General features: G+C 40.3%; 1 protein-coding gene across 4 annotated transcripts in view; it reads left to right on the top strand.

The window, feature by feature from the left end:
* Positions 1 to 12,610, top strand: part of KARS1 (lysyl-tRNA synthetase 1) — a 580,608-nt gene that overhangs the window by 77,104 nt on the left and 490,894 nt on the right. For all 4 annotated transcript variants that reach the window (XM_044081774.1, XM_044081775.1, XM_044081776.1 and 1 more), the window contains one exon: positions 4,120 to 4,267. In XM_044081774.1, the coding sequence (XP_043937709.1) occupies positions 4,120 to 4,267 (148 nt within the window). The remainder of the gene's footprint in view (positions 1 to 4,119; positions 4,268 to 12,610) is intronic.

Below are 12,610 nucleotides of genomic sequence, written 5' to 3'. Positions count from 1 at the left end.
CAGGCAACTTAGATTTTATCTGAACAGGACAGCTGGTCATAGGCAGTCCGACCAGCTGTTTATTTCCTTTGCAAAATTCAATTTGGGCAAGCCAATCTCTAAAGTTTCTCTGTCCCGCTGGATTTCACAGTGCATTTTATTGGCTTATCAAGCTTCAGGAAGGCCCGCACCGGAGGGTGTTCATGCCCATTCAACCCGGTCAGTATCTACCTCGGCAGCCTTCAAGGCTAGGATTTCTCTAGATGATATTTGTGCAGCAGCCACGTGGGCTTCATCTCATACGTTTATTTCCCACTATAAGTTGGATCTTGCATCTAGGGGTAGAGCATCCTTTGGCTCATGGTGCTCGGAATATCCTTCCATGATGGCCGCCCAAGATTCAGGTAGCTGGGGACTCTGTCCCACAGGTTGCAGACAAATGAATATCCTACTTCAGATTTAGAAGTTATGTACTCACCATAACGTTCCATCTGAGTAGGTGTATTCATTTGTCTGCAACCATCCCGCCCTCCTATCCCCCTGGCCTATCAGTTTCCTGCATATTCTATGTTACCCTTTTTAGGGTGTTGTTGCTTTGGCAAACTCGATCTGAGGTCATGAGGGTAGAGCAGGGCATTATGGGTGAGGGGAGGAGCTGAGAGCTTGGATCCATAGCTGGAAAACCATGCCGGTTCGGATCCGATATCGGATCCATAACCCACAGGTTGCAGACAAATGAATACACCTACTCAGATGGAACATTATGGTGAGTACATAACTTCTAATTTTATTTGCAGATATTATTTTGTATGTGATAGAACCAGAAAAGGACATCTCCGTGTCATGGAATATTCTGAGACAAAATGAAGATAAAACACAGGCTTTAGCTGTATTATGTACCCACAAATTAAGTGGGTCCAACAATACCAATATTTATGGGGGCATGATAAAATGAAGTATTTAGCTGTATGGATTAAAAAGCATTTGGTTATGGCATTAAGGATTTGTGGGCAGATACTAAACCAAAAGTAATACAAAAACTGAGAAAATGAACGCTATTGCCTTTGGATATGGATAGCAAAATACAACCAATAAAATGTTTTAGTCCCTTTAGTTTTTGTGAATAGTAGTTAATAAAAAGTTGAATGATTTTATTTGGGAATGGGAAGAGAGGCCAAGAGTCAAGTGGGATAAGGTGACCCCCCCCCCAAATAGAACAAGAAGGAATTGGGATTACTTGTTTTGAAGGGATATTTTAGAGCTACATGGTTAAAGCTCTTTATTCGTAACATAAGCAGAAAGGTATAATTCATAGTGGAAAGGGGTGATGATGAAACAGGTGGGCAAGTCAAGAAATAAGGAAATGGGGTTTAGGATGCAGATCCTTAAGAATAATCATACAAACTGTTTGTTCATAAAGTAGCAGAAAGTATACTCGGAACCAAGTCAACGGGGAATGGAGAAAAAGAGATTCTTCCTATAGGGATGTCTGCAGTTAAGGGTACAAAGAATAGATAAGAGGAGGTGGAAGCTGACAAAGGAGCCAAAGTATAGGGAACAAATACAGAAGGAATGGTAGTAGAATGGAAAGAGGCCAAGAAGACATTTGGATTGCAGGCTAGTGAGTGCCTACCCTATCTGGGATTGATACCAGACTATATACAAATAGAAAGGGATAGGGGAATCCTAAGTGAAGGACTTGAACTGGTTTGAGTTTAATTGAATCTAGAACAGAAGCTGCTGTTTTCTTTTTTTTTTTTTTTTTTTTTTTTTAATTAGTAGGCCTACAAAATGTTGCACAATAACTGTTGGAATCCATCGCAAGAGGTCAGAAAACGTTGGGAAGAGATAGTAGATGTGCAGTTTCACAAAGAAACAATGAGAGTACATATGTATGGCTCCTGAATATGTAACAAAGTCTATAGATTTAGGATTTTTGCCTGAAGTGTTTTCGTAGGTATTTTTATACTATGCCCTAAGCAGAAGTTTGCTACCGGTCATAAATCCACCTCCCACCACTGCAATGCCCTATATAAACTAAATTGCCTCGAACTTCCCAACCATCTTACCTACATTCAACTTACTCATGCCCATAAACTCCTCTTTAATCCCTCCATCTGCCCCTCCCTTGCCTCCTCCTTCAAAATGTACCTACCCAACAGACTTCTAAGATCCACTAACCAGAATTTGCTTGAACTGCACAAGCCTGCTCGTCCTCCAGGCAAACGCCTACTATCCTTTTCCCTAGCTCAACTCTGGAACTCCTCCCACCTCTTATTCGTACTACAGACAACCACTCTACCTTTAAGACCCTGCTTCATTCCTATCTCAAAACCCTCTGGGAATGTTCCTGCTCTCATCCCAACATGACTTGCCTCTTTTCTCACACTCCTTTACTTCTATCTTCTCCATCATACTGAGCTTCTCTGAATACGACCATCTTCATTTGTCTCATTTACTCCTACTCTTGCTCTGCTTTTTCTTCTTATTGTCCCAGCCATCTTACATTCAACTATTGACATCTCTTGCCCCCTATCCTACTTTAACTCTGCTAAGATTTCACGTAAAACTGTAATGTCAACCCTGTGTTATTTCACATTGTAACAAATCTAACAGGAATATGCACCAATGGATTTTTATTATTTTAATTTTGTGTGTGTGTGTGTGTGTGTGTGTGTGTGTGTGTGTGTGTGTGTGTGTGTGTGTGTGTGTGTAATTTTACCTTTTGCTTTTCTGACTGTATTTTCACTGCAATCTTGAATTATTTTGTCATGTTGTGTAATATCATCATTCTTTAGTAGTATTACATAAATGTAAATGCATTGTCTTTATATTATTTTGTTCATGGAGCTTTTCTCCCTGGGACTCCATTGAAAATGGGCATCTTGGCCCAATGGGCTATCTCAGTAAACAAACTGTAAAATCAAAATAAATTTAAGAGTGGGCAGATATTCCCAAGTCAATATCTGCCATGCTGATAGACTCCTACCCACTGTGTTTCATGGTATATCCAATGCTGTGGAAATTTTTTGTACCCTTCTCCTGACCGATACCTTTCAACAATGAGATCCCTTTGATGCTTTCTAAGCTGTCTGTGAACCCTGGCTTTTGCTGTAGTGGGCAACTGAGTAAATGTCAGGAAAATCCTACTAGGACAGCTGAACTTTATTTGGGGTTAATCGGAGTCTCTGTAGTTGATGGCAGGTGTGCCCCCAAGAAGACAGAATGCTGTAATTAAATCAAAAGGTGCTTCAACAAAGTATTAGTTTAAGGGTGTGCACACTTATCCAACCAGCTTATTGCTCGTTTAATATTTTTCCCCCAACAGATTTGTTAGTTTTTCAATTGAATTGTACAGGTCACATTAAACGTGGGAAAAGTTTTGAAAAGTTTTGAAGTGATGTATCACAAAAACCTGGCATTTTAACAGGGGTGTGTAAACTTTTTATCTCCGCTGTATATATTCTATAGTGTTTGTAAATGTGAACTTGTTAATATTGTTTGGTTACTTTTATATAAATGTAAGTTTGTCTGTGTCACAAGTGATAATTCATTAGAGGTGTTAAAAAGCACTGTATTGTTTAGTAGCAATCTGCCCCTACCCTTGTTGGCAGTATTGTAACCATATTGTACCAACTGGTCAAAATTAATTTTCCTCCCTTGCTAGAAGTGTATGACAGAAATAGTGGTATGTGTTTAGTTTAATGCTTTTACATGTATCTAATTATGATTGTAATGTTACGTTGTATGTGTTGATGGCCTTCATTTAAGGCCATAGCTGTAATGGTGTTGATTTTTTTTTTCTGTGCAATTAAACTAGGTCAATGAAAGGATCAAATGAGTTGTTTTCCTTCCCAGTTTAATAAACAAAAATACTAAAACAGATGTGGCTTGCAGTGTGCTGTTTAGTTATCTTGACACTTGCAGATTATATTCCTGTGATATGGTTACTAAACACAGGTGTCTACTTGTCCATGTTTAAATGGAGTTTGTGGGTTTTAGGCTTAGGCTTGCTGGGTATAACAAAGTACATTTGAATGCCATCATTTTCAAGCTGTATAAATTTCTGATTGTATGCTAAATTTATTGGTTTATTTGAGTTGCAATTTTTTTTTTTTTTTTTTTTGCTGCTTTGGACAGTGAGCTCAAGAGGCGTCTAAAGGCTGAAAAGAAAGCTGCTGAAAAAGAAGCCAAGGTCAAAGACCAGCATGTCAAGGTGCAGGAGGCAGCATCTGACAAGATCACTGATGGGCCGTATGGAGCTGATGAAGAAACCCTTGATCCTAATGTAAGTCAGAGAGTGAATTAGGAGGCATTTCTTCTTGAAATGACCTGTCATGTAGACAAATTAAATGTTTTGGGGATATTGCGGAATAAGAGTCTTGGATGTACATTTCTGTTTTTAGACCTTTTAAAACTTGCATTAAATTGTGATGCATTCTATTTTGAAACACTTTTAAAATGTAAGTTCTTACCAGTTTGATATATTCTTTGCTGTTTATATGTATTTGTCTGTGTGTGTCTATATGCATACACACATATATGTATATATGTGTGTATCTGTGTGTGTGTGTGTGTGTGTGTATATATGTATGTATATATATATATATATATATATATATATATATATATATATAAATATATATAATATGATTCACTTTATAATACTGAAATATCGAATTTCAGTATCTTGAGACTATAAAGCCGAAAACTCACAAACTCAAAACCCCAAAACCGCGAAATTCAAAACTGCGACTGTCAAAAAAACACTACACCACACAAATACACCTACCTCCCGACACGACAACAAACCAAAATAACACACACAAACGCAACAAAACAAATGCATACACCTACCCTTCCTATAAGCAGGGGGGCAAGCCCCCCCTTATAGGCTTAGGAGGTCTTTGAGGTTTGGGAAGATTGATTTTTAGTGCATCAGCATAAGTTGGTCTGTATATGTGATGGATGTAGTGTGTGAGTTTTTGACCATCTTTTGTGTATGAGATTTTTTGCCTCCATTGAAATAGTGCATGTGCATCTTTCTCTTACTGTGCTCGTTTCTTTAACGATTGGGCATGAGACAATTACTACATTGTCTCAGGATGCCCATATCTACCAAGCTGGCTAGAAAGACATTTGGAAATTAAATATCCATGTTTTCCAGACTTAATTTGGGTGTGCTACTGTAGGTCATGGACTGGGTTATACAGCAATCTGCTTGGGTGGTCTGTGGGGTTTGGCACTAGACGAGGTTAGATTGTGCTAAGATTTGATAGTAGTGCTGTTTAATGTGCAAACTAGCTTGTCTCTACACGGTTGCTTTGTTTTTACCGCACTAAGTTACACTTCTAAGGGAAGTTTTTCTAGATGAAATTTGTTTTCTGGGTGTTTGTCTGTATAGGGCAATGCTAACTTCTGATGCAAGCAGTCTTTTTTTTTTTTTCTTGTTTTTACAAGTGTAATGCTACAACAGATCACCATAATCTACCTTGATAGGGCAATTTCAAGTACTGGGGACCTTTAGATTGATTTAAAGGCAAAAATCAACAAACAAAACAAAGGTAAAGCAGTAGCACTTTAAACAGTTAACTGAAGTGCAAAGTAATAAAATAAATTTCTTATCTGCCAAGCATACAATAGGATTAATTTTGGACCTTCCCCGAGTATGGCAAGGACGCCAAGCATATGGGAGCTCTGGTTGTTGTAAGGGAGGTTTACTTAAGTGCATTACTGGTTTTCTGGCTGGGCACTTAATATTATGGATATATGGAAAGCAATGGGTGGTAAAGTACTTTAGTAGGTTACACAACAGACAATAGCAATGAAAGAGGGGAGGAAGTTTGAAAGTTAGATTGCTTTAAGGGATGTAAGCCAGAGACACAAGACTTTTACAAGAGAAGGGGGGGGGTGGATTCAAACTGGAGCTGTAGTCCAGTGGTTAGAATTTTAGACACTTTTGGCTTAATACCTCTTTGGGGGTGGGCCAGGGGTGGAACAGGGTAAAAATGGTAGCAAGGTAAACAGGCACTGGTTGCAACTTTAAGCAGGTATATACAGTACAAAAAGTACTGAAGTGCAAATCCTGGGGCAGAATTCACAATATTGTGACTACTGCAAATCCTCTCACAGACTGAGGCACCAGACTATGCAGAAATTTACCACTAACATAAAAGGCAGATTTCCTCTGTTGTTCCGTTAAAAAACTTTCACATGTGCTTTTACTACGGGATGGTAGCCATTGTAGCAAAAAAGTGAATCAAGCTTACTCTAGGATAAGAGGCATTATTGAAGATCTATTTTTGGAAAGGGTCATTGACATTGACCATTACCATTTCTTGACTGTGGTGGCCCCCTAAGCTCCCCGTCTTGTTTGGTATTCCTAAGATTCACAAATCCACTAGAGACCCACCTTTCCGCCTGATTGTTGATGGCCGTGGGTCTATTACCTATGCGTATGCCAGACTAGTTGACAACATTTTGAAACCACTGCTAGAACTCGAGTCGTAAATTTGTAAAGACTCGTGGGGTTTCTTGCATGACATAGGGACTATCCCTTTTAGTAGAGTGTGGCGGTTTCTAACTATTGACATTAAAGACCTGTACACCGTTATTCCTCAACAGCTTGGCACACAGTGGGTAAGTGAATTTCTTAGGAACAAAAAGGTCAGTGACGACAATGTTTACTTGGTTGAAACACTATTAGAAATTGTTTTGAGTTCTAACTTTATGCTTTTTGAAGGTAATATTTACCTCCAGCGTTCTGGTGTAGCAATGGGTTCACCATGTGGGGGCAGTTTTGCCAACTGTGTGTTGGCATATTGGGAAAAGACATTCCTTTTTTATGACATTGTATTCAGTGATTGTGTCGCCTGGTACACTAGGTACCAGGACGACATGTTCATATTGTGGAAGGCGGATCCCTCTGGTTCCTTCCTTTATAGAAAGGATTTCTAACATGACCAGCTTTTTAGAATTTACTTACAATCTACAGGAACATCGTATTAGTTTCCTAGACATTTTGTTGACTAAGGATTACGTAAATCAAAGCCTTAGGAGTGAGATTTACAGGAAACCCACTTATTCTAATGCGTTCCTTTACTACACTAGTAGCCATCCCAAACATCAGAAAAGAGCGGTCGTAAAAGGGCAGATGGTTAGGGCCGCTAGGATGGTTTCAGGTCACGAAGATTTTTTTGTTGAATGTGAGCGTTTAACTGGCATGTTTATTAATAGAGGGTATCCTTCAGGCCTTGTTCTTGACATAAAATCAGAAGTCACCAATAAAAGGAGTTTAGGTTTTTATAAACCAATTTTGTCTATGGTTAGACATGCCTCACATGGTGACAACATAGAGAACAGTGTTTCACTTAAGAACCAAACAGCCCCTTTTGCTACTAGATTTTTGTGTACCTTTAGTTTAGACCATTTGGCTATTTCCAAAGTGCTAAATAAGAATTGGTCCTTGCTTATTGAAGACCCTTATTTACTTAATAAGTTTGGTGACAGCCCTAGAGTTACCTTTAGGAGAGGGCAAAATTTGAAATCATTGTTAGAAGTTAAACCAAAAATTATGAGAGTTCACAAGGTAGGCATGACAAAGTGTGGGTCATGCAAGCAGTGTAAACATGTGTGCATAGATGCTAAGATTAGGCTGAGAGACCAGGTCTATAAAATTAATGGCAAATTTAATTGTGAGACCAGGGGCGTTGTTTATGCGGCTAGCTGTCAAAGATGCAACGCATTTTATATCAGTAAAACTGAAAGGAAAATCAAGCAGCACATCTATGAGCACATATATGCCATAGCTAGAGGCGATCATAACAACGCCCTTGCTAGACATATTGGTTATTGCCCTGATCATTTTTTCAAGTTTACAGTTGTGAATAAAGTTGATTGTGACATTAGAGGTGGTCCTTTGCAAAATCTTTTGGAAATCTGTGAACTTTTCTGGCAGATTCGCACAGCTGCCTATGTGTACCCAGGTCTGAATGACCATGTGTCTATCAGTTGTATCGTAAAGAATTTGTCTTTAAAAAGATATGGGTAGGTTGAACATATGTTTTCATCGTTTTTATGGTTTTAAGCTTATAGGTTTAAAGAGAAGTTAATTGGATCAACGATTATTTAAGATTATAATAATCTTTTTTGTATTGGTTTTTAATTATGGTGCAGTAGGATTTTAGTTTGTTATACTTGCACCTTTTAGGACGAAAGTACTTAGTTTGCTGGTGCTAGTAATAGGAACACACCCCCTTATAGGTCTATGTGATTTGTTAGTTTGAACACACTTAATTAGCATAATTGATTGTATAAAAATGTGGTTGTTATTCAGAGATGTAAAACTTTTTTGTCTGAGGAAGGAGCACCATTGAGTTCTCCGAAAGCGTGTGCTTACTTCATTAAATTTACATTTTTTATTGTCATTCTTGGACTTGTGCTTTCTACAGCTCATTCGTTTGGTTTACATTGTATCAAAATGGCAGGAGTTTCATTCTGAAGATGTGTACAATGTTTTAACTGTTGGAGAACTGCTTGCAATTGTTTACATAATCATTTCATTTCTTTTCATATGGATCCAAGTCCAGATTTAGTAACATTTGGGTATCATTTGTAAAAGATGCCAAAATGATGTGTAGTGGTGGACTTGGAAGGTAGTGTGTACGTAAAGATTGTGGGAGTGTGATGTGGGAATGTGCAGTGGTAACAGGAGTATTGGAAGTAATTTAGGTAGTAAGAAAAGATGACTTCTTCATGGGACATATGAGTAAACAAGTTTTTCATAGAGGTATAGTTAGCGGATCTAGACACCAGCTGGCATAATGGTTAAGGTCTTCACCTTCTATGCATGCACAGAGGGCAAGGTTCAAGCCTGTCCTCTGGTCAATGCGTGGTTGGAGTTTTTATGTTCTGCCTTTGTTTCTCTGGTATTCCAAACTCACTAAAAAGAATGTAGCTGTGGGCAGCAGCCCAGACTCTACATAGTGCCCTATAGGAGGAAGCGTTGCATAAACCCCAACTGCTTTGGGCATCTGCTGTGGTGATCAGTTTCCTCATGATAGAACACAGATAACAGACTGGACACCGTGGCAGGGCTAGCCACTTGAAGGTGTAAAATCATGCCTGCAGGTGATTTGGTTGCATTGACTAACGTCACCAAATAGGCATGGGTACTTGCCGGTGTAAGTGGGTTGAGGACCCTGCCTACTCAACCTATGCCAGGGACCCTTGCTAACAGTGGGAGGGGTGTATGTGCCCCAAGTTGGTCAGTGTGTGCCTGCCATAAAGCCCAGCATCCTTGGCTTAATAAGCTACTGGCTGGCTGGTATCCATTTGCCCCGCTTGGGTTGCTAGGGATTCTGTTGAGCGAAAACTGGATGTAAAACCAATCGTCCTGCTAAACATGAACTAAGAGTTGCTACACTCAATGTAGGTTCACTGACGGGACACAGCTTGGAAGTGGATGACATGATGATAAGTAGGAGGCTAGGCATCCTTTGTATCCAGGAGACCAGATGGAAGGGCAGTGCAGCAAAGCCATTTGGCTTGGGATCCAGAGACTAGCACTCAGGAGGAGGACAGAACAGATTAGAAATGCTGTGGGAATTGTGGTGAGTGAGAAGCTTCAGAAGACTGTGAGGGGTGTCATCTGAATTAGTGACAGACACCACCCTAATGATAGGGCAGTATTCCTAATCCCAGCCTGTGACCCAGGGCAGGGTTGTGATAGTGAGGAAAAGAGTGCATGCAGACAGCAGTTGCAGGACCGACTAGATAAAGCAGGACAACATGAATTGGTGTTGGTAACCGGTGACTTGAATGCACATATTGGGATAGACAGAACAAGATATGAGGACTGCCTGGGTCCTCATGGGTGGGGCAACAGGAATAAATTGGGAAAGGTCATTCTAGACTTCTGTCTGGGAAATGGTTTAATAGTAGCCAACACATAGTTAAGAAAGAGAGAATCGCAAAGTCACATACAAGAATGGCCCACATGCAACTCTGGTAGACTTCCTCCTAGTAAGGAAAGTACACCTGGGTAGAACCAGCAATTGCAAAGTCATCCCTAGTGAAACAGTTGGCCCACAGCATAAACCTCTGGGTGTTGCAGTCTGCTGCAAGCATAGGTCAGAGAAGGATCTAAGGTCATCGAAAACCAAGCTGAAGATTTGAAAGATGACTGTAGAAGGGAGCACAACAGTTCAAGAAATAATTCAGGGCTCTAGCACCACAAGAAGAAGAAATAGGTGGAGATGAAGAACAACAGTGCCTCAAAACAGCACATGTGGACTATAGAACAAATATCTGGCTGAGCTAGTAATGGAATTAAGGTACTTAAGGAAAGCTTGTGGTGGAATACAGAATTCTAGGAAGTCAGTCCGGAGAAAGGAGGAGTGCAGGAAAAAGTGGGGGATAGAAAAGATGGACCAGTCTAGGAAAGATTACTCGTTGGCTAACAAAGAACCTAAGAAAGGAGAAGGCTGCATTGGAGGCACTGTACCAGATTCTGGAATACAAGTCAGTAGATGGCATAAAGAAACTATCAGCTTGCAAGGCAAAGACAGAAAGATAAAGAAGATGGGCACCCTTCATAAGGGATGACTGGAGAGTAAGCATACTAGTGTCAGTATTCAAGAACAAGTGGGATATTCACAACTCTGGGCAATGTAGAGGTATCAAACTCCTGTCACAGTACATGAAAGTTCTGGAGAGGGTGACTGATGGATGAATAGACAGAGTAGTAGGAAGTAAGATGGGACATGAGCAGTTATTCAGATCAGGATGCAGCACAACTGACCCAGTGTTTACAGTGTGACAAATAATTGCGAAGAAGCTAGATATGAGGAAAGAATCCAATTGGGCATTCCTAGACTTGGAGAAAGTATTTGAAAATGTCCCAAGAAAGCTGATATGGGCAGTCCTGTGGTGGTTCGAAGTCCCAGAACCATTGGTAGAATTATTGCAGGCTCTGTATGAGGACCCATTGGCTCAAGTACGAACAGTGTTCAACCTCCCAGAGGGGTTCCCAGTGTGAGTGGGTGTGCACCAGGGTTCAGGTCAGAGTCCACTGTTGTTCATACTTGTGATGGACTCTGTTGCTGTTCATACTGGTAAGTGGACTACATTTAACAAACTAGTTAGAGTGGACAGATTAACGAAGTTGCTTTATTCAGATGATGTGACATTACAGATAGACACTGAGCAAGAACTTCAGCAAAGGTAGGGCAATAGAAGGCAAAACTGGAGGCACATGGGATAAAACTAAATACAGATAAGACAGTTGTAATTGCAGCAAATGATGGAGTTCAGAAGAAGCTGAGAATTGAGGTCAAAGTGAAAATACTAGAGCTGGTTAACGGGTTCAAGTATCTGGGAGGGGTGGTCGAGGAGAAGGGAAGTCTGAATGAGGAGGTCAAAGCTAGAGTCATAGGGGCTGCAGCCACCTGGCGCAGTGTGCAGGTGTAGTATATGACAGAAGAATGCCAAATAAGTGAAAAGTAAGGTGTGCAGACAGTGGTGGGGCCAGTACTACTGTATGGCACAGAAACCTGGGCAGTAAAGGCAGAACAGCTGAGGAAGCTAGAGGTGATGAAGTGCCTGAGACTGGTGATAGTATGTGGGACTGATGAAGAAATGAAGACATAAGAGCAGAAGCCAAAGTAGCTCTAATTGTAGAAAAGGTCAAACAGAACAGATTGCAGTGGTTCAGACATATGTGCAGAAAAGCATAAGATAATCTCTGGTGAAGATGATTTGGGACAGACGGAAAGAAGGCAAGAGGAAAAGAGGATGTCCAGCAGAGAGGTGGATGTATTGTTTGAAAGAAGACCTTTGACAGTCAAGCATGAGTGTCGAAGAAGGCAGGAGAGTGGAGCCGAAGAGAGAGAGTGACAGTTGACATGACACCCCGACCCCATGTAGAAAATGAGGGGAAAAGGGGTTCATGACACCCCAACCCCATTTAGAAAATGAGGGGAAAAGGGGTTGAGGAGGAGGAGGATGATAGCTGCTGGCACCAACACAAGTTGGATAATGCAGGATATACAAAGTGATAAGGGTCGGGATTACACATAGAGTACTGCCTTTGAAGACAAGTGAGCATGCTGGAAGTTAGAAATATCGATGAAGTTAGGGGCTTAAGAAGTTTCAGAGGCTTAGGGAAGCATTTTAAAATGATGAAATAAAACATGGTCAGAGCAGTGACACAAACTGTGTACAGGCTGAAAGCTTATTTAATAATAAAAACTGAACGCTTTCGCCCAAACAACTCTAGGCTTCCTCAGAGTTGGTACAATCAATTAACAGTACATTTAAATTTGCCTCCTAAGTAGCGATGTCACAACATCCAGCAATCTCAAAAAATTACAACTATTTAAAAAGCGTCTGTTACCTAATCAAAAGTTTAGGTTAGCGAATACTTAAACGTCAACTTGGTAATATCGAAAAATTAAAACAGCGAACGGCCGATTTAAGTAGGGAATGAATTCTCTCAGCTGCAAAAAAAAAAAAGAAAGAAAGAAACCAAAATGAAGTGTGGGGGTGGGGCTGTGTCCCCCACACCTCTAATATGACCTATAACCTATACAGTTCAGTTGAAAAACAAATCGGTTATGGGAAAAAAATATAG

Source organism: Protopterus annectens, chromosome 8.part1, assembly GCF_019279795.1.
Source record: "Protopterus annectens isolate FY-2018-M chromosome 8.part1, PAN1.0, whole genome shotgun sequence".
Taxonomy (NCBI): domain Eukaryota; kingdom Metazoa; phylum Chordata; order Ceratodontiformes; family Protopteridae; genus Protopterus; species Protopterus annectens.
The sequence above is the reverse complement of the archived record's forward strand: the minus strand, read 5'-3'. Positions and strand labels throughout refer to the sequence as shown.